This window comes from Sus scrofa, chromosome 9 (genome assembly GCF_054392235.1).
Source record: "Sus scrofa isolate SSC_HxYL_T2T_F1_AM1 chromosome 9, Sscrofa_HxYL_maternal_Yorkshire_Landrace_v2.0, whole genome shotgun sequence".
NCBI classification, from domain to species: domain Eukaryota; kingdom Metazoa; phylum Chordata; class Mammalia; order Artiodactyla; family Suidae; genus Sus; species Sus scrofa.
In genome coordinates, this window is record NC_139391.1 from 56691231 (window position 1) to 56711267 (window position 20037).

At 44.4% G+C, this 20037-nt stretch overlaps 1 protein-coding gene across 14 annotated transcripts in view; it reads right to left on the reverse strand.

The window, feature by feature from the left end:
• Positions 1-20037, reverse strand: part of LOC100516455 (uncharacterized) — a 136574-nt gene that overhangs the window by 92845 nt on the left and 23692 nt on the right. For 2 of the 14 annotated variants that reach the window (XM_021063137.2, XM_084976634.1), the window contains one exon: positions 14342-18898. The exons of 11 other annotated variants lie outside the window; for them this stretch is intronic. In XM_021063137.2, the coding sequence (XP_020918796.1) occupies positions 18587-18898 (312 nt within the window). In that variant the 3' untranslated portion in view covers positions 14342-18586. Of the gene's footprint in view, positions 1-6155; positions 9326-14341; positions 18899-20037 lie in introns of those variants that run through there. One more of the 14 variants, XM_084976636.1, reaches the window with a different exon arrangement.

Genomic DNA, 20037 nt, shown 5'->3' on the forward strand with positions numbered 1-20037 from the left:
ACAAAAGACATAAGTTGTCATAAGGATACAGAAGGATCAGATGGTGGGAAAGGGCTCAGGAAAGCAGCAATTTTTAAATATTAATTTTTGTTTTGTGTTTGTCTTTTAGAGTCAGAAGGATTCTTATTATTAACTAGTCCAGCATTTCCTGTGTGTGTTCTATAGGGCAATATATTCCTTTAAAGTGTGTGTGTATGTTTGTGTGTGTGTGGTTTTAAATCCTAAAAAAGGGAGGGGGCCCAAATCAATAAAATTAAAAATGAAAAAGAGTTACAGTTGACACCACGGAAATACAAAGGATCATAAGAGACTACTACAAGCAACTACATGCCAATAAAATGGATAACGGACAAATTCTTACAAAGATACAATCTCCCAAGACTGAACCAGGAAGAAATAGAAAACATGAACAGACCAATTACGAGTACTGATATTGAATCTGTGATTTTAAAACTCCCAACAAACAAAAGTCCAGGCCTCACAAGTGAATTCCATCAAACATTTAGAGCAGAATTAATACCTATCCTTCTGAAACTCTTCCAAAACATTACAGATAAAGGACTACCTCTAAACACATTCTATGAGGCGACCATCACCCTGATATTATAACCAAAGATACCACAGAAAAAATAAAATTACAGGCCAATAACACTGATGAATATAAAAGCAAAAATCTTCAACAAAATACTAGCAAACCAAATCTACAACACATTAAAAGGATCACACACCATGATCAGGTGGCATTTATCCCAGGGATGCAAGGATTGTTCAATATCCACAAATCAATCAGTGTGATCACCACATCAACAAACTGAAGAATCAAAGCCATTTGATCATCTCAATAGATACAAAAAAGGCTTTTGATAAAATTCAACATCCATTTATGATTAAAAAAAAACTCTCTAGAAAGTGGGCATAGAGGGAAACTACCTCAACATAATAAATGCCATATGTGACAAATCTACAGCAAACATCATATTCACTGGTGAAAAGCTAAAAGCATTTCTCTAAAATCATGACCAAGACAAGGATGCCCACAGTTGCCATTTTTATTTAACATAGTTTTGGAAGTCCTAGCCACAGCAATTAGAGAAGAAAAAGAAATAAAAGGAATCCTAATTTCTTTTCCAAATTGGAAAAGAAGTAACACTGTCACTGTTTGCAAATGACATGATATTATGCATGAAAATCCTAAAGACACTACCAGAAAACTACTAGAGCTCATCAATGATTTTGGTAAAGTTGCAGGTTACAAAATTAATACACAGAAATCTATTGCATTTCTAAACACAGACAACAAAAGATCAGAAAGAGAAATTAAGGAAACAATTCTATTTACCATCACATCAAAAGGAATAAAATACCTAGGAATAAACCTATCTAAGGAGGCAAAAGACCTATACTCAGAAACCTATAAGACAATGATGAAAGAAACTGAAGACAACAATAGATGGAAAGATATACCATGTTCTTGGATTAGAAAAAGCAATATTTTCAAAACGATTATACTACCCAAGGCAGCTACAGATTCAATGTAATCCCTATCAAATTACCAACGGCATTTTTCATAGAACTAGAACAAGTAATTTTAAAATTTGTATAGAAATAAAAAAGACCCTGAATAGCTAAAGCAATATTGAAAAGTAAAAATGGAACTGGCTTTCTGACTTCAGACTATACTACAAAGTTACAGTAATTAAAACAGTATGGAGTTCCCATTGTGGCTCAGCAGGTTACAAACCTGGCTAGTATCCATGAGGATATGGGTTCAATCCCTGGCCTTGTTCATTGGGTTAAGGATCCTTCATTGCCCCAAGCTGTGGTATAGGTCACAGACACAGCTCAGATCTGGCATTGCTGTGGCTGTGGCATAGGCTGGCAACTGCAGCTCGGATTTGACCCCTAGCCCAGGAACTTCCATATGCCACAGGTGCTGCCTTTAAAAGCAAAATATACAAACAAACGAAAAACAGTATAGCACCAGCACAAAAATAGACATATAGCTCAATGGAACAGGATAACCCAGAAATAAACCCACACACCTGTGGTCATTTAATCTATGACAAAGGAGGCAAGAATATACAATGGAGAAAAGACAGTCTCTTCAATAAGTGATGCTGGGAAAACTGGACAGCTGCATGTAAAAGAATGAAATCAAAACATTCTCTAACACCATACACAAAAATGGATTTAAAACCTAAATGTAAGGCTGGATACTATAAAACTCCTAGAGGAAAACATAGCCAGAACACTCTTTTTGGTTATTAGTAAAATACTTAGTTCCCTGTGCTATACAGTAGATCCTTGTTGGTTATTGATTTTATATACAGCAGTGCGTATATGTTAATCACAAACTCCTAATATATCCTTCCCCCTCCTTTCCCCTTTGGTAACCTTAAGTTTGTTTTCTATTTTATGGGTCTATTTCTGTTTCATATATAAGTTCATTTGTATAATTTTTTTTTGAGATTCCACATACAACAATATCTATGATATTTGTCTGTCTTTGTCTGATTTACTTCATTTAGTATAATCTCTAGGTCCATCCATGTTGCTGTGAATAGCATTATTTCATTTGTTTTATGGCTGAGTACTATTTCACTGTATGTATGTACTACATCTTCTTGATCCTTTCATCCAGTGTCACTGATGGATACCTAGGTTACCTTCATATCTTGGCTATTGTAAATAGCACTGTTATGAACACTGGAGTGCATATATCTTTTTGAATTATAGTTTTCTTCAGATACATGCCCAGGAGTAGGATTACAGGATCATATGCTAGTTCTATTTTTAGTTTTTTACGAACTTCCATACAGTTCTCCAAAGTACCTGCGCCAATTTACGTTGGTGTAAGAGGGTTTCCTTTTCTCCACACCCTCTCCAGCATTTATTGTTTGTAGACTTTTCAATAATGGCCCTTCTGAACAGTGCGAGGTAGTTTTGACTTGCGTTTCTCTAATAATTGGCAATGCTGGGCATCTTTTCATGGACTTTTTGGTCATCTGTAGGTTTTATTTGGAGAAATGTCTATTTAAATCTTCTGACCATTTTTTGATTGGGTTGGTTTTTTTTTTTTTTTGAATTACGAGATATTTGTATATCTTGGAGATTAATCCCTTGTCGGTTGCCTCATTTACAAAGAGTTTCTCCCACATCTTATAGATGTCTTTTTGTTCTGTTTATAGTTTCCTTTGCTGTGCAAAAGCTCTTATGTTTAATTGGGTCCTATTTGTTTATTTTTGCTTTTATTTTCATTACTCTAGGAGATGGATCCAAAAAGGTATTTCTGCAATTTACATCAAAGTTTGCAAATTATATCCCCCTCCTGGCGGCTCACAATGCCCAATAGCAAATTAAAGGCTCTGAGAAGTTCTGTGGTTAGAGCTGACCATACCACCCTCTTTTGAAAAATTCTATGAACATCCCAGGGAATTCTTTTATATTCCTACTTTTTAAAATTGAGATATAATTGTTATGTGACATTATATTAGTTTCAGGTGTACAACATAATGATCTGATATTCATATATAGTGAGATGATCACTGCAGTAAGTCTAGTGAACGTCTGCCAGCATACAGAGGTAAAGTTTTTTTTTCTCGTGACCTACTTTTAAGATCTATTCTCTTCGCAACTTTCAAAAGTACAATACAGTATTATTAACTATAGTCATTATGCTGTACATTATGTACACAGGACTGACTTATTTATAACTGGAAGATTATATTTGGACCCCTTCCACTCATTTAACTCACCCCCAACCCCAGCCTCTGGCAACCACCAATCAGTTCTTTGTACCTGTGAGCTCACTGGGGGTTTTATTTGTTTTTTAGGTTCCGCATAAATGAGATCATACAGAATTTGTCTTTCTCTATCTTATTTCTCTTGGAATAATGCCCTTAAAGTCCATCCATGTTGTCACAAATGGCAAGATTTCCTTCTTTTTATGGCTGAGTAATATTCCATTATGTGTATAATACCACATTTTCTTCATCCATTCATCCATCAATGATGTCACGTAGGTTGTGTCCATAACTTGGCTATTGTGAATCACGCTTCAATGAACATGGGGGTACATATATGTTTTTGAGCTAGTGCTTTTGTTTTCTTTGGACAAATATGCAGAAATGGAGTTGCTGTATCATAGGATAGTCCTACTTTTAATTATTTGAGGAGTTTCCATTACTGTTTTCCATGGTGGCTAGACCCATTTACATTCCCACCAACAGTGCACAAGGGTTCCTTTTCCTCCACATCCTCACCAAGATGTTACTTCTTATCTTTTTGATGACAGCTATTCTGACAGGTGTGAGGTAAGATCTCATGGTGGTTTGATTTGCATTTCCCTGATGATTAGTGATGCTGAAGGACCTTTTTATGAACCAGGAATTCTTATTCCTCAGAATATCCAGGTAGTCCAATTCCATCATTTTAAAGGAGAGAAAAGCAAGAGCAGAGAGGGCCAGTGCTGGGCATGAGACCCCAGCAAGATAGGAGTCAGACCTGACCTGGCACTGAGCAGATCGGTGCAGGTTGTGAATATTTTGTCAGCCACAGGCATCAATGTGAGTCAACTTGTGGAGGCAGAAAGCAGTACTTCAGTTTGGAGAAAGGAGAATAGCCTGCCTTGGCCTCTGTGCAAAGTACCTGAGGAGGTAGGAAGATGGTGAAGCCCAACAGAGGGATGGCCTGGAGGACAAAGGGATGGGCAGGTGTTTGTCCTTTTCAGTAGCAGGGAGCCACTTCAGTCTGAAGCCTGGGAAGATGTGATCAGACCTGTGCCGCAGGAAAACTTCAATGAAGATGTTAGCAAGTTAGAACTGGGAGGAGAGACTGGAGGCAGAGAGATGAGGGCAGGGAAGAGGCAAAGGATACCATGAATTAGATATGGCTTCATCCATTTCGTAGAGAAGGACACCAAGGCAGGGAGCAGAATTTACTTGGTCCAATGTTACACAGCCAGCAGTAAGCAGAGCCAACAAACTGTCATATTAATGACGATTTATTCATTTTAAGCCAGAATGATTTGCTACACATTTTTTAGCAGCTTTATTGATGTTTATGTCACATAGCATACAATTCACCTATTTAAAGGATGCATTTCAATGGTTTTTAGCATATTCACAGATTTCTGCATCCATCACATCAAAAAGAAACACTGTATCCTTTAGCTATTGTTTCCCACACCCTCTAGCCTGTAAGCAACTGCTTCTGTCTATATAGTTTTACTATATATAGCACTACATATAAATCTACTTTCTGTCGACAAATTTTCCAACTCCGGAAACTTCCTATTAATGCGATCATTCAATCTGTTGTCTTGTGACTAGATTCCTTTCACTTCGCATAATGTTTTCAAGGTTCATCCAGCTGAGAAATGAATCAGTACTCCATTCCCTTTTATGCCCAGATAATAATCCACTGTATAGTTTATGCTACATTTGGTTCATCCATTCATCAGTTGATGGAACCTTGGATTGTTTCCACTTTTTGGCTACTATGAATAATGCTGCTGAAGCATTCATGTGCACATTTTGGTGTGGACAGGTGTTTCCATTTCCTTGGGCACACATCTAGGAGTGGAACTGCTCAGTCATGTGCTAATTCCATGTATAATATTTTGAGGAACTGCAAGACTGATTTCTGAAACAAATGCCTTACATTCCCATCAGCAGCGGATTAGGGTTCAATTTCTACACATCTTCTCCAATACTAGCTATTGTTTGTCTTTTTAATTTTAGTCATCCTAGTGGGTGTGAAGGAGTATCTCACTGCGGCCTTGATTTGCACTTCCTTAGTGACTAATGATGTTGAACATATTTTCATGTGCTTATTTGTATATTTGTCTTGGGGAAATGTCTATTCAGAGCCTTTGCTTATCGTTTAAATTTGGTTATGTGTCTTATTATTGACTTGTGTGAATTCCTTATATATTCTATATATAAGTCCTTTATCAAATATATAATTATATTTTCTCCCATTCTGTGGGTTGTCTTTTGATTCTTCTAATGGTGTTATTTGAAGCACAAAAGTTTTAAATTTTGGTGAAGTCCAGTGTATCTATTTTTTTTCCTTTGTTTCTTGTGCTTTCTGGTGTCATATCTAAGAAACCATTGACTAACCCAAGCTCACAAAGAGGTAAAGGTCCAACTTAATTTTTCTGCATATGAATATCTAACACCATTTTTTGTTTCTGTTTGTTTGTTTGTTGGCTGCACTCCATAGCATGTGGAAGTTCCTGGACCAGGGATCAAAACTGCACCACAGTAGCAACCCAAGCCACCACAGTGACAATGCTGGATCCTTAACCCACTGTGCCACGGGGGAACTCCAATCAAACAAACACCATTTGTTGAAAAAAATTTCCCCCATTTAATTGTCTTGACACCCTTGTTGAAAACCAAGTGACCTTAAATGTAAAGGTTTATTCTAGACTCTCCATTCTATTCCTTTGATCTATATGTCTAGCCTTACTACTTGACCACACTGTCTTAATAACTACAGTTTTGTTGTAAGTTTGAAGTCAGAAAGTATGAGTCCACCAACATTGTTCTTATTTAATGTTGTTTTCAACATCCTAGGTTCCTTGCATTTCTATGTGGATTTTACAACGAGATAGTCAGTTTCTGTAAAAATTCCAGCTGGGATTTTGATAGCGATTATGTTGGATTTAGAGGTTACATAGGGGATTACTGCCATCTTTGCAGCAGTAAGTCTTTCCATAATGGATGTCTTCCCATAATTCATTCCTTTTCTTTGCTGAATAATATTCCATTGCATGGATATAGCACATTTTATTTATCCATCTGGACATTTGGGCTGTTTTCTACTTTTTAGCTATTATGAATCACATTGCTATGGATGTTCCTGTACATGTTCTTGTGTGGATTATGTTTTCATTTATTTTGGGTAAATACGCAGGATGAAAATGCTCAGGTCATATGGTAACTCTATATCTAACATGCTGAGGAACTGCGAGACTGTTTTCTGAAGTGACTGCACTATTTAACATTCACCATTTCCATTCTCAACGATATATAAATTCCAATTTCTCCACATTCTAACATTTGTTATCTAGTTTAGCCATCCTGGTGGGCGTGAAGTGGTTTTGATTTGCATTTCTCTGTTGGCTAATGATGTTGAACTTCTTTTTATGTGTTTATGGGCTATCCGCTTCTCTTGCTTCAAGGGCTTTAAGCAATGAAGAGCTGCAGGTACTCAGGGTGGTTGACTGGTCACACCAGGCTTGAGTGATGGGCATCCAGACACAATGAGCAGTGCCCACCACCTCACCCATCAGTTATGGGGGGCACAGTATGGTATGGCATGCCTGGAACAGCTCCTGCAGCCACAGGGCAGCAAGTTGTCCAGGTGTAGTGCATAGAAAGGTTTTGATATAGAAGGTAGCTCATTCTGAGCCCAGCTATTTGCTGAACTGCTTCCAAAGGAATCTGCTTATTTCTTTCCATTTAAGACAGATAACATATACAACCACCCAGACCCCTGAATCCTGATGAAGACAAGCAAGTGACAAAGAGGTGGCATCCTGGGGAATCCTGGCAGGAGCAATCAGTCTGTCTGATGTGAAAAAAGAGGAGACACAGAGAACTGACAGTGCCTCCCGGGCATCAGGGCAGCACAGCAGGGAGGCATCTGATACCTGGGTATTGGCTGGGCCTTGTGGCAGCTCTGCAAATAAAGAGGTCCAGCTCCTTGCTCAGAGCCCCATGACGTGGCAACTCAGAGAAAGTGCCAGTCTTGAAGCCCCTTGGGATCACTGGTTAGCTGAGCATCCTAGTCAAAACCAGCTGTGGGAGGAGGCATAGACTCAAACTCTAGCTGTTCCTTCCTCTGCATTAGAATGTCCTGAGGCCCAGGGCAAAGCCGTGGGCTTGGGTTGTCAAGGTCAACCACGAGCTCTATGGTCTCAGTCGGTCTGTTCCCACATATGCAGCACTACTAGAAAGTGGGTGTCCAAGGAAAGTGAGGTGGCAGCCCACCCAACTCCACATGGGAGGGAAATGGGCTTCTAACTGGTCCTCGGTAACATGGTAGGCACTTGAAGTAGAGATGCTAGAGGTGAGCAGTGGTGACCACCTTGTTATGTCATGGGGGTCTTAAAATGATACTTCATTTAGAGAAAGAGAGGACATAAGAAAATGCAGTAACTCCTTAAAATTGCTTAAAGCAAAGCTGTTAAATGGAAGAGGAACTAGCTTTTCTGCATGTGACTCTAGGGAGCAGAGCTAGGACCCAGTGGTAGAAATTACACTGATATGATTTGAACTCATTTTAACTAAGAACTTTAACAATATGAACGATCTGAAACCAGAACTGACTGCCCTGTAAGGTAATGGGTTCCCTGACCCTAGAGGAGTTCAAGCAGAGGTTGAGCAATCATTGGGTTCACATAAACGGCATTCAGATATTTGAAAGACACCCTGATAGTCTCAAAAAACTTCTGACTCTGAAATTCTCTGAACCTATTTTGGTTGAACCATATGAAATTACCGCTATTTCTCTCTCTCTGGCCAGTAAGACTTCTCGAGAATACTCCAGGCAATTCTTCATCATCTACACAAAGGAGAACCTACATACGTGTAACATCCAAACCAAGAGCAATTTGCCAAACTGATGAGGTTTTATCTTACAGTTTGGTTTGGGGGCATCTTGTGATGCTTTACTTAGCCAGGTTGTTTGAAGATTTTTCTCACACCATTGGAAAGTGTGCTGTGTAAGATACTACAAGAAACAGACTACTTGTTAATGGTAAGACCTTCTGGCATTTCTGGCAACCAAACCATGTAGCTCAGAGTCTGCAATGGATTTGTGCAGGAATGAGTTACAAGCTAAGGGGAATGTCTCTGTTTAGGAAAGATATATGCTAAGGGAGCATTCAGGCAAATAAGCCAGATTATGTGAGAGGCTATTCTAAAAATAAATCTTGCCAGATGGGAACCTGTGGGATTATTCAAACCCTATGGAAGAGGGAGATGCAGCCTGAAATCCTCCTCAGAACACTGTCCTGGGCCTGGGCCAGGCTCCGTTTGTGAAGAGCAAGTATTCCTGCTGACCAGCCCTCTGGTGCAAAGGGCTGGTAAATGGATAGATAGAACGGAAAAGAGAAAAGGTACACACATGAGTAGATGCCCACGCTTAACAGCTTTTTATCACTGCTGATTCTTCAAACTGAAATGAACTTGATCCGTAAAAACAACAAAAAACTCAGACTGAAAAAAACAGCATGTCGATTTTTAAAAACAGGTTTTAATTGAAAAGAAAACATTTCCTTCATCCTTGTCCGGCACTGCTGCTATCTTTGGCACTGCGGAGGAAACTAAATGATGTAATAGTTAAGAGAGTTTGATCAGGAACCAGACCTCTTGACTTCTGAGCCCTGGTTTGTTCATGTGCTGGCTGGCTCTGTAACCTGCGGCAAATTATTGCTCTGAGCCTCAGTTTTCACATTTGTAAAAAAGATGTGGGCGATTACAAAACTATCTACTTCATTGAGTATTACGAGGTTTAAATGTAAAGTACTTAGAATGATAAGTAAATTCTCAATAAATGTTATGTTTATTCCTAAGAGCTTTTAATACCCTTGAGCGCTCCGTTCACAGTTCTGGACATGTTAGCTTTATGCTTTCTGAGGACAACCTGCAGGTAACACTTCCCTGAATGTTTAGCATGAGCCTGGACAAAGCAAACGTCAAATTCCCATGAGCAACTGCCAACATGCCCAGGATTCAGAAGTCATGTTGAGGCTCAGAAAGGCAGCAGCATTTGGTTTCTATGTCAAGGCATAAAGATATGAACTAGGATTAAAATTTGGGATTTCTGATTCCAAAATACCACTATTATATTATATCACTTTATCTTACATTGCATGAGAAAAGACCTGCCTTTGCCATTATTCTAATATTATAATATAGGGACTTTGAAGAATATGATCCCATCATAATTTCTCAGAGAATTAGTGGTATACTTTCTCTTCAATAAAGTCATTATTTCCATGAAAAAATAAATGTCATGTTTTATCATCATATGATATTACAACAGCTAATTTTCTCACAATGGGAAATTAAGCCCCGGGTCAACTAGAGGGACAGGTAGGGCAGAGAAGGTGGGGATTTTTTCTGATGGTTTCAATAAGCAAGATGTAGAATCAACGTATTTGATCAGAACCATGGTTTTCTATACTTGCTACACACTAGAGTCAACTGGGGAGCAATTTAGACAATTAAAGACTGGCGGTATCAGACCAATTCATATCTGGGAGTGAAGCCCAGGCTGCCTTGTTTTCCAAAAGCCCAGCAGGTAACTCTGGTATATAGTCAGAGCTAAGAATCACTGCTTAGAGTGTGGTTCAGGGATCCGCAACCTCAGATGAGGGTCAGGGCTACAGAATCTCAGGTCCCACCTTGCCCAGGACCTACTGAGTCAGAAGCTGCATTTTAACAAGGATCTCTGGTGGTTCACAGCCACCAAGACGGTTCAGGGGTGCTGGATTAGGTGACTTCCAAGGCTACCTCTTGCTCTGAAATAGGTGTCCAATAAATAAATGGAATAGCGGCACAGTTACCCGATGCTCCTGAAAAGTCCCAGGCAGAAAGGCTTCTGGAACCAGGAAGAGGCGGGGATGCCATGTGAGCCAAAACTGGTTTTTCCCCAGACCTAGACATCCTGACAAGAGCACACCTGTGTTCCCAAGCCACAGGCAATTAATTAGCAGGATGCCCCCAACAAGCTTCTGGGGTCAGTGTAAAGGGATGACGGGAAGTGACAGAGATGGATAGCAATCAGAAGAGTAAAAGAGATCGGATAGCTGCATCTTCTCTAGTCTCAATGAACTGTGGTGCTGATGGAATTCGGCACTGTGGACGGCAAACACTGAGTCACTCACATTTAGAAGTGAGTGCCGGCTGCCTCCAAGGAGATGTGCTCACCACTCACAAGGGCACTCTTCACGCCCGTCTGCTGTCTCCTTCCCTGAAGTCCCCTTTCCCCTCCTTTGCCACTAGGGCACAGCTGAACACTCCTGTCAGCCTCAACCATTTCTGTCCTCTTACGTCCCCCTCCACTTACCCTGAGTTTCCCGTCTCCCTGACACACCACCTCCTTCACAAGCTGGTGAACAAGGCACTGCTGTGTGTGCTGATGGACATCAGGGGCCCAGGGGTGGCCACCGTGCCAAATGGGCATCAAAAATTCAAACCCTGGGAGTTCCCGTTGTGGTGCAGTGGAAACAAATCCCACACAGAACTGAGGTTTTGAGTTCAATCCCTGGCCTCGCTCAGTGGGTTAAGGATCTGGCATTGCCATGAGTGATGGTGTAGGTCGCAGACATGGCTCGGATCTGGCATGCTGTGGCTGTGGCGTAGGCCGGCAGTCGTCACTCCAATTGGACCCCTACCCTGGGAACCTCCGTATGCCACAGGTGCGGCTCTAAAAAGCAAAAGAAAAAAAATTCAAACCCAGGTTGTGTCTGCATCTCCTATCAACTAAGCAAAGGGAAGACATGGTGGTAAGTACGATAAACAAAAGCTCAGTGGACTTCCAGAACTGCAGAAGCCCAGCGGAGGACAAAATTGGTTCCTTTGGCTGGGGACTTAACCCTCCACTTTGTGTGGTGAAATATACATAACAAAACCTACTGTCTTTACTATTTTTTTTTTTGGTCTTTTGGGGGGCCATGCCCACGGCATATGGAGGTTCCCAGGCTAGGGGTCAAATCAGAGCTACAGCTGCCAGCCTACACCACAGCCACAGCAATGCAGGATCTGAGCCACGTCTTCAACCTGCAACACAGCTCATGGCAATGCTGGATCCTTAACCCACTGAGCGAGGCCAGGGATCAAACCTGCAACTTCATGGATACTAGTTGGCTTCTTAACCCACTGAACCACAATAGCAACTTCCATTTTTATCATTTTAAAGTGTACAGTTCTGCGGCACTAAACACCTTCCCACTGTCGTACAGCCATCACCACTGACCGTGTCCAGAACTTTTTCATCTTCCCAGACAGAGACTCTGTCCCCATTAAACACTCACTTCCCATCCCCCCAGCCCCTGGTACCCTCTATCATACTTCCCTGTCTTTATGAACTTGGCTACTCTAGGGACCTCATGTAAGTAGAATCAACATTTGTCCTTGTACGATGGGTTTATTTCGCTCAGCATAATGTCTTCAAGGTTCATCATGTTATAACACGTATCAGGATTTCCTTCTGGGTTTTTTAACCCAACATCTTGCCACTCTGGGAGACAATGAAAAACTGTTTATCTAGACAAGGTCACTCTGTTTAGTGGGGAGAGGACAGAGGGGGGCGTACAGCTTGTCTCTGCTTTGTCCACAACAGCCATCAACAAGAAAAGGGACCCTGGATGAGGGGTCAGGGCCTTTGTCTGTGAGTAACATTGGAAAACACTGCAAGACAAATGGGAGGAGCCCACAAATAGGAGACTAGGACCAAAGACCCAGAGGTGGGGAAAACTCCACAGCTAGCTTGGCTGCCCAAATTTCACCTCTGGGCACCGTTTGTCCTTGAGCACTGGCTTGCAGAATGCCGTCAAAAGGGAACACAGCTGGAAGGAACCTCATCGGTGCCCCATCCTCCTTTCCTTCTGAGGAAACTGAGGCCTAGGACAGTGGCACAACCTGCTCAGAGTCCTACTGTGGACCTAAGGCAAGAATTCAGTCTCGGCTGTCTCCTCAAGCTTCGGCTGCTTCTTCCTAGCAGTGGTCGCTGCAGCAACAGCAGATGCTCATGTGCCCCCTCCTTGCCAGCCTCCAGGCCTTCCCATTGACTCAATCCCTCGGTACAGTAAGAGCCCAAACAGAATAAGAAATTATTGTACAAACTGAGTGTCGCCATGTAGGACTTGACATCCCCTTCCCACCTGAGCAGCCTGCCCAGCCCCCACCCCATGCCCCTCTTCACACAGCTTTGTCTCCAGGCCGTCCCCCCGCCACACACACACCTCTGCTGCTCTCTTGTTTCCATGAAATGACTGAAATGCCCTAAAAGGGACAGCTCAAGATTTGAAATTACCACTGTATTGATTCAGGCAAGTTCTTCACCTTAGGAATTTTGGACTGATCTGGGCAAAAATTTTTTTGAACGTTCCAACACACCTACTTTAATCTCATTAGTGCGAATGCAACTGACAGGCACTGAAACAACCCTGGGGGGTGAGGGCCTGAGACGTGCAGACACTTACAAGGGGCAATTTCCTTTGCACCTGGAGATGAGAAATCACAGTTGTCAGCCCTCGCTTTGAAAGGCCGGAAGATGGGCGATAAAGTCTGAGCTGCACGCAGAGCATGGAGGGTTCTACACCCTCCCAGGGAGGGGGCAGGAGCACAAAGCACAGGAGGACAGGCAGGCATCCCCAACAGCTCACACCTCTCGAGAGGGAGAGTGGGGATTAAAGGCATCAAAACAAATCAAACTGCCTCTCCCTTGGCTCCCCTACCGCCTCCACGGTGAGCACCACCACATCTGCTGTCTTCATCAGCAGAAGTTACGTACAAGTTCCAAATCTGCGCCTGTCCTCCGAGCACTTACTCCAAGACTGTACTTGCTCCTTTTTCCCATGTATCTCAGTGATTCCCCAGCAGCAGCTCCAAGAATTTAGAGCTGGAGACTTCCCTTCTGGTAAAGAGTTGCCAGTTTTGGGTTTTTTTTTTTTTTTCATTTTTCATTTTTTTGTATTTCTCCCCCACCCCCACCATACGTGGAGTTCCCCAACCAGGGATGAGATCTGAGCCCCAGTTGCAACCTACAACGCAGCTGTGGCAACACCAGAGCCTTAACCCACTGTGCTGGCTTCTGCATCCCTGAGCTCCAGAGGCGCCACCTATCCTGTTGCGCCACAGCTGGAATGGCAAATTGCCAATTCTTTATTTTGTCAAGTCAACATGCTAGAACACAACAAAATGGAAAACAAAACAAAACAAAACTATCATCACATGATTTCTTCTTCAAAAAGGGGCACTTTAAAAGACCAAAAAAAAAAAAGGAGTCTTTGATTTTGGAGTTCCAATCGTGGCACAGTGGTTAACGAATCCGACTAGGAACTATGAGGTTGCGGGTTCAATCCCTGGCCTTGCTCAGGGTTAAGGATCCCATGTTGCTGTGAGCTGTGGTCACGGAGGTGGCTTGGATCCCACATTGATGTGGCTCTGGCATAGGCCAGTGGCTACAGCTCCGATTAGACCCCTAGCCTGGGAACCTCCATATGCCCCTGGAGTGGCCCTAGAAAAGACAAAAAAAAAGGTAGTCAAAAAGGGGCACTTTAATGCCAAATAGATAAATAAAGCTCTTCACATAGTTCTAATTTCCTCATTTTGACTTGGTCTTTATTTGGCCAAAGAGATAAAGCCCCCCCTCCCCCTCCAAGGCGAGGTCTTTGGATATGCCTTTGGATAACTGAAAACTACATCTCCCAATTCAGGTGCTACCACTGGCCCTGATCTGCTTCTCTCTCCTAAAATATAGCCTTTAATCCATCTCAACAAACTAGAAGATACCATGTCTTCCACCTGCTATACCTTTGGAAATGCCTCCCCTTCCTCTCTGGAGGCTCTTGCTGATCCTTGAGCCCCTCTTCTTCAGAGGCCTCCCCCTTCTCTAGAGACAGAGGGCTGCCCCTCCTTTGCAACACAATTAATCATACTGCAGTATAACTGGAGACCTCTGCCTCTCTTCCTCCAACTTCTTGAGGGCAGAGATAATCCCTCTGTCATCCTCATAGTACTAAGCATCCTATAGAAAGCACCTCCCCCCCACCCCCGCCACCTCCAGCAGCAAGGGTGCTCTGCCACTGGTAGAGGAGGGAATGACCAACATAGGGGTTGAGAATTCAGCAAACAGGTACCCAGGTCGGTGTCAGCATTACTAAGGCTATGCCAAAGTAGGAAACAAGGGCCTTGCCCTTGGGGAGTTTACTTTTAGGGAATTGGGTAAACCAAACAGACTTAAATGAGACAATACAAACCATTTGGAATTGCTGTGACTCAGACTGTGGGCATAATAGCTGAGGGAATTTAAAATGAAGGGGAAGTCATCTCAGGGCGGGGTTGGCCAGAGATGGTTTCATGGAAGAGTTGAGCTTTAATCTGGGCCCTGAAAGAAGTATAGAATTCAAATTGGCAGAGACGCAAGGAGAATCAGGGAAGGGTAAAGAGTAGGAGAGAAGGCTCGAAGGGATCAGGCAGTGGCCAACAGCAGCTGAGAGCCAGGGTTAGGGCTGGTGGTGAGAGCTGAGGGAAGTCCTAAGTTCTAAGAGGCGGCAGGTTGGGTGGAGAAACTCAGACAAGCCAATACGGGAACCTAAATGCCGAGCACAGCGATCACATTCTATTTGATTTTTGTTGGAAAGCTCTGGCATCCTCCAGTCCGACCCACTCATTCACGGATAAGGAAAGCGAGGCATGGAGAGTTTTCCCAAGGTGGTAGGAATGGCGGCATCGCTAGGAACAGCAGATTCAGTGGCTGCCTTGTACGGCACTCTCCCACACTGAGCATTGCCCCCAGCGCTTCCCGAGCACATTGAACTTAATCCTTACGATACCTCCGGGTAGGCACGCCACTGATCTCCACTGTGCTGAGCAGAAAGCTGAGCAGTTGAGCAGCTTGCTCAGGTTCACAAGGTCACAGGGACAAATGACAGAGTCAGCACTCTGCAACTGATCTCACGGGGCGCTGGTGCTAATGGAAAGAACGTTGGATTTAGAGCCAAAGGACATGCATTCAAATTCTGGCTCCACCTCGGTAGTCATGTGACCGCAGGCAAGTTACCTAGCCTTCCTGATCCTCTGTATCCTTGTTGGTATAAAAAAGGATAATAATTCCTATCTCACAGGATTTCTGTGGGGATTAAATAAAATTATATGTGTCAAGTTCTTGGCACACAGTATGTACTCAGTGAACACTGGTTCCCTCCCCATCTCCTCCTTCCAGGAGCCTTGACACCTCCTCTATGGTCCTAAAGCTGCAACTCTTCCCCTCACCCCCATGACTCCTCCCTCCACCCCTGGACACTGTTCTTCCACACTTCAGGGTCCCGCCCTGGGAGTAACTGCAGGGTGGGCCTGGGAACAGTGGGGCAGGAGTCGGTCTTTCCTGGTAGATGGGCCCCATTTGCATTTGGCTCTGGTGATGTTAGCAGCATAGCTGGCAGGACAAATTTGCTCCCCTGCTTGGGCTGAGGTGCAGAGGGCCCACAATGGACCATCAGAAGGACACAAGCTGAACTTCCCCAACCCTGCGTGGCCTAACCTCTCCATGGCTCAAGCTCTTGGCTTCCTGGGTTCCTTGAGTTCTTATTCCCTCTCACTCTCTTTGCCCAAACTGTCTTACATGCTGACTTGTGCGGCTTAGCGGTTCAATAGGAGGCCTCCAAAAATATGTCTAGGGAGATTGGTTGGTAGGACTCAAGCAATTCTATCAAGAACTTTGCTCAAACTAGATTGCCTGCAATGGAGACAGAAGATGCATACTGTCATTCCTTGCTAAGAGACAGGATAGGATGAAACATTCCTCCTTGCAAATTTTAAATGTTTAGATCATTTGACAGCTTCTTGACCTCTTGGTTGCAAACCACCGTCTTCTACCCCTCAGGTATCCACAAGTTCAACATTCCTCCCTGTAAAGGTTAAATGTTTAGATCATTTGACAGCTTCTTGACCTCCTGGTTGCAAACCACCATCTTCTACCCACTCGAGCATCCACAAGTTCAAGCACATCTGGAAATTTGTGTTGGGGGGGCTTTGGAAGTGAATTCACTGGGTTATCAAGTCCCTCTGAAGAAAAGGTCATTTAGGTGAACCAAGAGTTAATGACTCTGTGAGTTGTAGACTCTGTTTCTACTGGGCTTAAATGATGGCGAAGGAGACTCGGAGAAGACATTAGGGGATGGGACCGAGCATTCTGGAAACCCCCCACTGTGTGGCTCTGTGCCAATGCTCTGTGTATGCTGTTTTCTCACTCTCTCCCATAACCTAGGAAGCCAATGACATGGAAGCACCCAGCCTGCAGTCCTGGATTGTCATCACATCTCACTTCCCAGCTGCCTTGATTTCCACGCTGAAAAGCAGAGACAGCAGCACCCATCTGCTGGAGGAACTGCAGGATGAAGGATGGGGAGCAGGGCTAGCCCAGGGCTCCCGCTCGGAACTAGTTGGGGCTGTGAGCGGAGAGGCTGAGGAGTCTGGGGAGGACGCGTGAGGGCTCTGCTCTGAAGCTTGGGATGGATTTGATTGTGTCTTGACACATTGAAGCGAGTTCCCTCTGCTGAAAATGAGTGGGAGCGGCCTCTGGTGTGTTTCAGAGAGTGTGACAGCGCCCTGGGGGTGGGGTGGGGACCCCCCCGGGACCCCTCGCCTGGCTGCCGGGTCATGGGCCTCAGTTTGTGTACCTACAAATGATACACTGGACTCGGTGATCACTGCAGTTCCTCCCGGCTCAGCAAAGAACCCCATGTTCCAGAACAAATTCATTTATAGAATCTTAACAGACCCATTCTGGCTTTTCAAATGTGACAGGCAGGCAGCTTAGGAGGTACAAGGAAAATCTCTCCTGAGCAGTTTCAAAACAAAACAAAGAGAGCTACGGGTGCGGCCTCGGCAGTGGGTGTGTTTTCCACTTCTTACCCTGTTCACCTGCACAGGGAACAAAAACAAGAAACTTCTCTCTTTCTGCCCCCCCCCCCGCCACTTTTTTCTTAAATAACACACACATTGTCTTTCTACCTGACTTTCCTTGGGCCGGGTGCCAGCAACGTGGATAAGCTCCTTCAGGAACGTTCCTCATGTCACATACTTATGCAAATTGGCAAAGTGTTGATAGCAACGGGCACAACAGCACCGGGAGGTTTCAATGAGAGAGAAGCAGGGCAACTGGAGCGCCTCTGAACACTGTAGATACGGCAGGACAGCTCCAGAGCACAGAGAGAGAGGGTGGATCCACGGCGAGGATAGATTCTGGAACACTCAGGCTCCGGCAGAGCTGACACCTGGCCACACCAGTCTATCTCCTGAGCCTGGGTTTCCCATCTGCACAGTGAAAGGGCGTGGCGGTTCCATTTCGTCGGTCCTTGGGCTGCTGGCCGCACACACGGGGTTGGCTGCCCACCCATCTAATGCCATCTTCTAGCACAGGGACTCGGGGGCCAAGCCTCAGCAACCTCTCCAGTCTGGAGGCCTCACTGAAGTCAGGAACACTGGCCCTGGGCCCTCGTGTGTGGGGCCTTTACAAGCTGGGCAGAGCTGGAGGTGAGGCCTGGGTCATGGCCACTAATGACTTGCTCTGTGACTTTGGGCAAAACACTGCCCTTCCTTGAGTCTCTCTTTCCTTATTCGTAAAACAGTGAGACGTGTGGGGGATTTTTTTTTTGGTTTTTGGTTTTTTTTTTTTTTCATTTATAATGATCAGACTTGTGTTTTAGGCACAGCCCCACTTCTAGCTATGTGGAACGCACCCACCTCACTGGGCTACTTGGGAGCTAAATGTTGATAAAGAACGTCCACCATGCCCAATGCACCAGAAGCATCAATCAGTGGGCACCGTCAGGACACCAGCATCAAGAGTCCCAGGATGGATGCAGGGAGGGGGCAGGGGAGTGGGTGTTAATAGGCAATACTTGAAAACCGTGTTCTGGGGTCGGATTGATGAGGGAGGTGCTAAGCAATGGAGGAGGATCAAAGGCAGATGCCCATTCCCTCCTCAGACTCCTCGAGGTCAAGGTGAGAACTGGGCCTCCTGACAGGTGGGCGTTCAAGTGCTTGTTGTTTCCAAATTGACATGTCCTCGGTGTCCTCAGAACCCCCTTTCTTTGTGGGCCATGTGGGGACTGGCGATCCATGAGGTACCTCTGGGAACTCCACACTGAGGCCTGAATGGGAGAAGAGGAATCTCAAAAAGAAGTACCTGGAGTGAGGTGACCCGCAGGGCTTTGGAGGACAAAGCAAAGATAAAGGACTTGGAGAGAAACGATATGGACAGCGTGTGCGCAGGCGCCACCTGGACCCACTGACAAGCACGCACGTCCAGGAAGCTCTGTTCACACAAGCTCTAAACACACCCTGAGGGAGCCAGGCTGGACTGTCCCCATGTCACAGATGCCCCAAGTCAGGCGCTGACAAGCTAAGCTACCAGCTCAGGACAGTTACTCACAACCGGGGCGCAAGCCCAGTTCCTCTTATGTCAAGTTCTAGAGGTTTCTGTGTGAATGAGAGGAAGGCTGATCATGCCAACTCCACTTAGCTGGAGATGGTTCAATAATTAAGATCAATTTTGGTTTATTTTTGGCTTTAGCTGTCACCTGTTTCCCACGTTTACATTTGGAACATCGTAAATGTGTGCTCTGTTGAGAAGCGTAATTGGAACCTTATCCCCAACACTTCAAATGAGTCTTAGACTGAGATGAATCAGGTGCCCCCTTCTGGCCTCTCTTTCTCTCTAACCCAGTCCCTGTCGGAGCCTTGGGTAAAGTCTCTGGGACTCAGGTAACCCTCCTCGGCTTTATGACCTCACTGCAGATATTTCCGAAGTCAGCCTGATTCCTTCACAGTCCTGAAGGATAAGGAAAAATCCCAGAGGCCTGTAAATAGTGCAAGAAACAGCACCCCACCCAGCACTCTGTTTAGCTTGGGTGAAAAATGCATGCAGTGACAACACCAAGTGCAAAGTAGATGTTCCTCTACCTCATTGCTTGTTGATTAATTACCAGGTTACACACAGAGCGACATGGGCTGTGGAGTTACAGGTGGGGCTATGTGGGTGGTGGGGTTGTTCCCTCCCTCTCTTGCTGCATGTGCTGAACCAGAAACCGTCCCAGCCAAGGGAAGAAGCACAGCGTAAACACTCCAGTCTGGGGGTGGGGATTGATGAGGGATGGGGAGGGGGGTGTCTGTCACACCTAAGCTTCTCAAAGCCAGCTCTCAACACCTGGGAAGGCATGGGGAGAAAGGCCTTTCTCTCCTCTTTGTTTTGATGGCTAGCTTTGGGGTTTTGTTTTTGTTTTTATTGGGA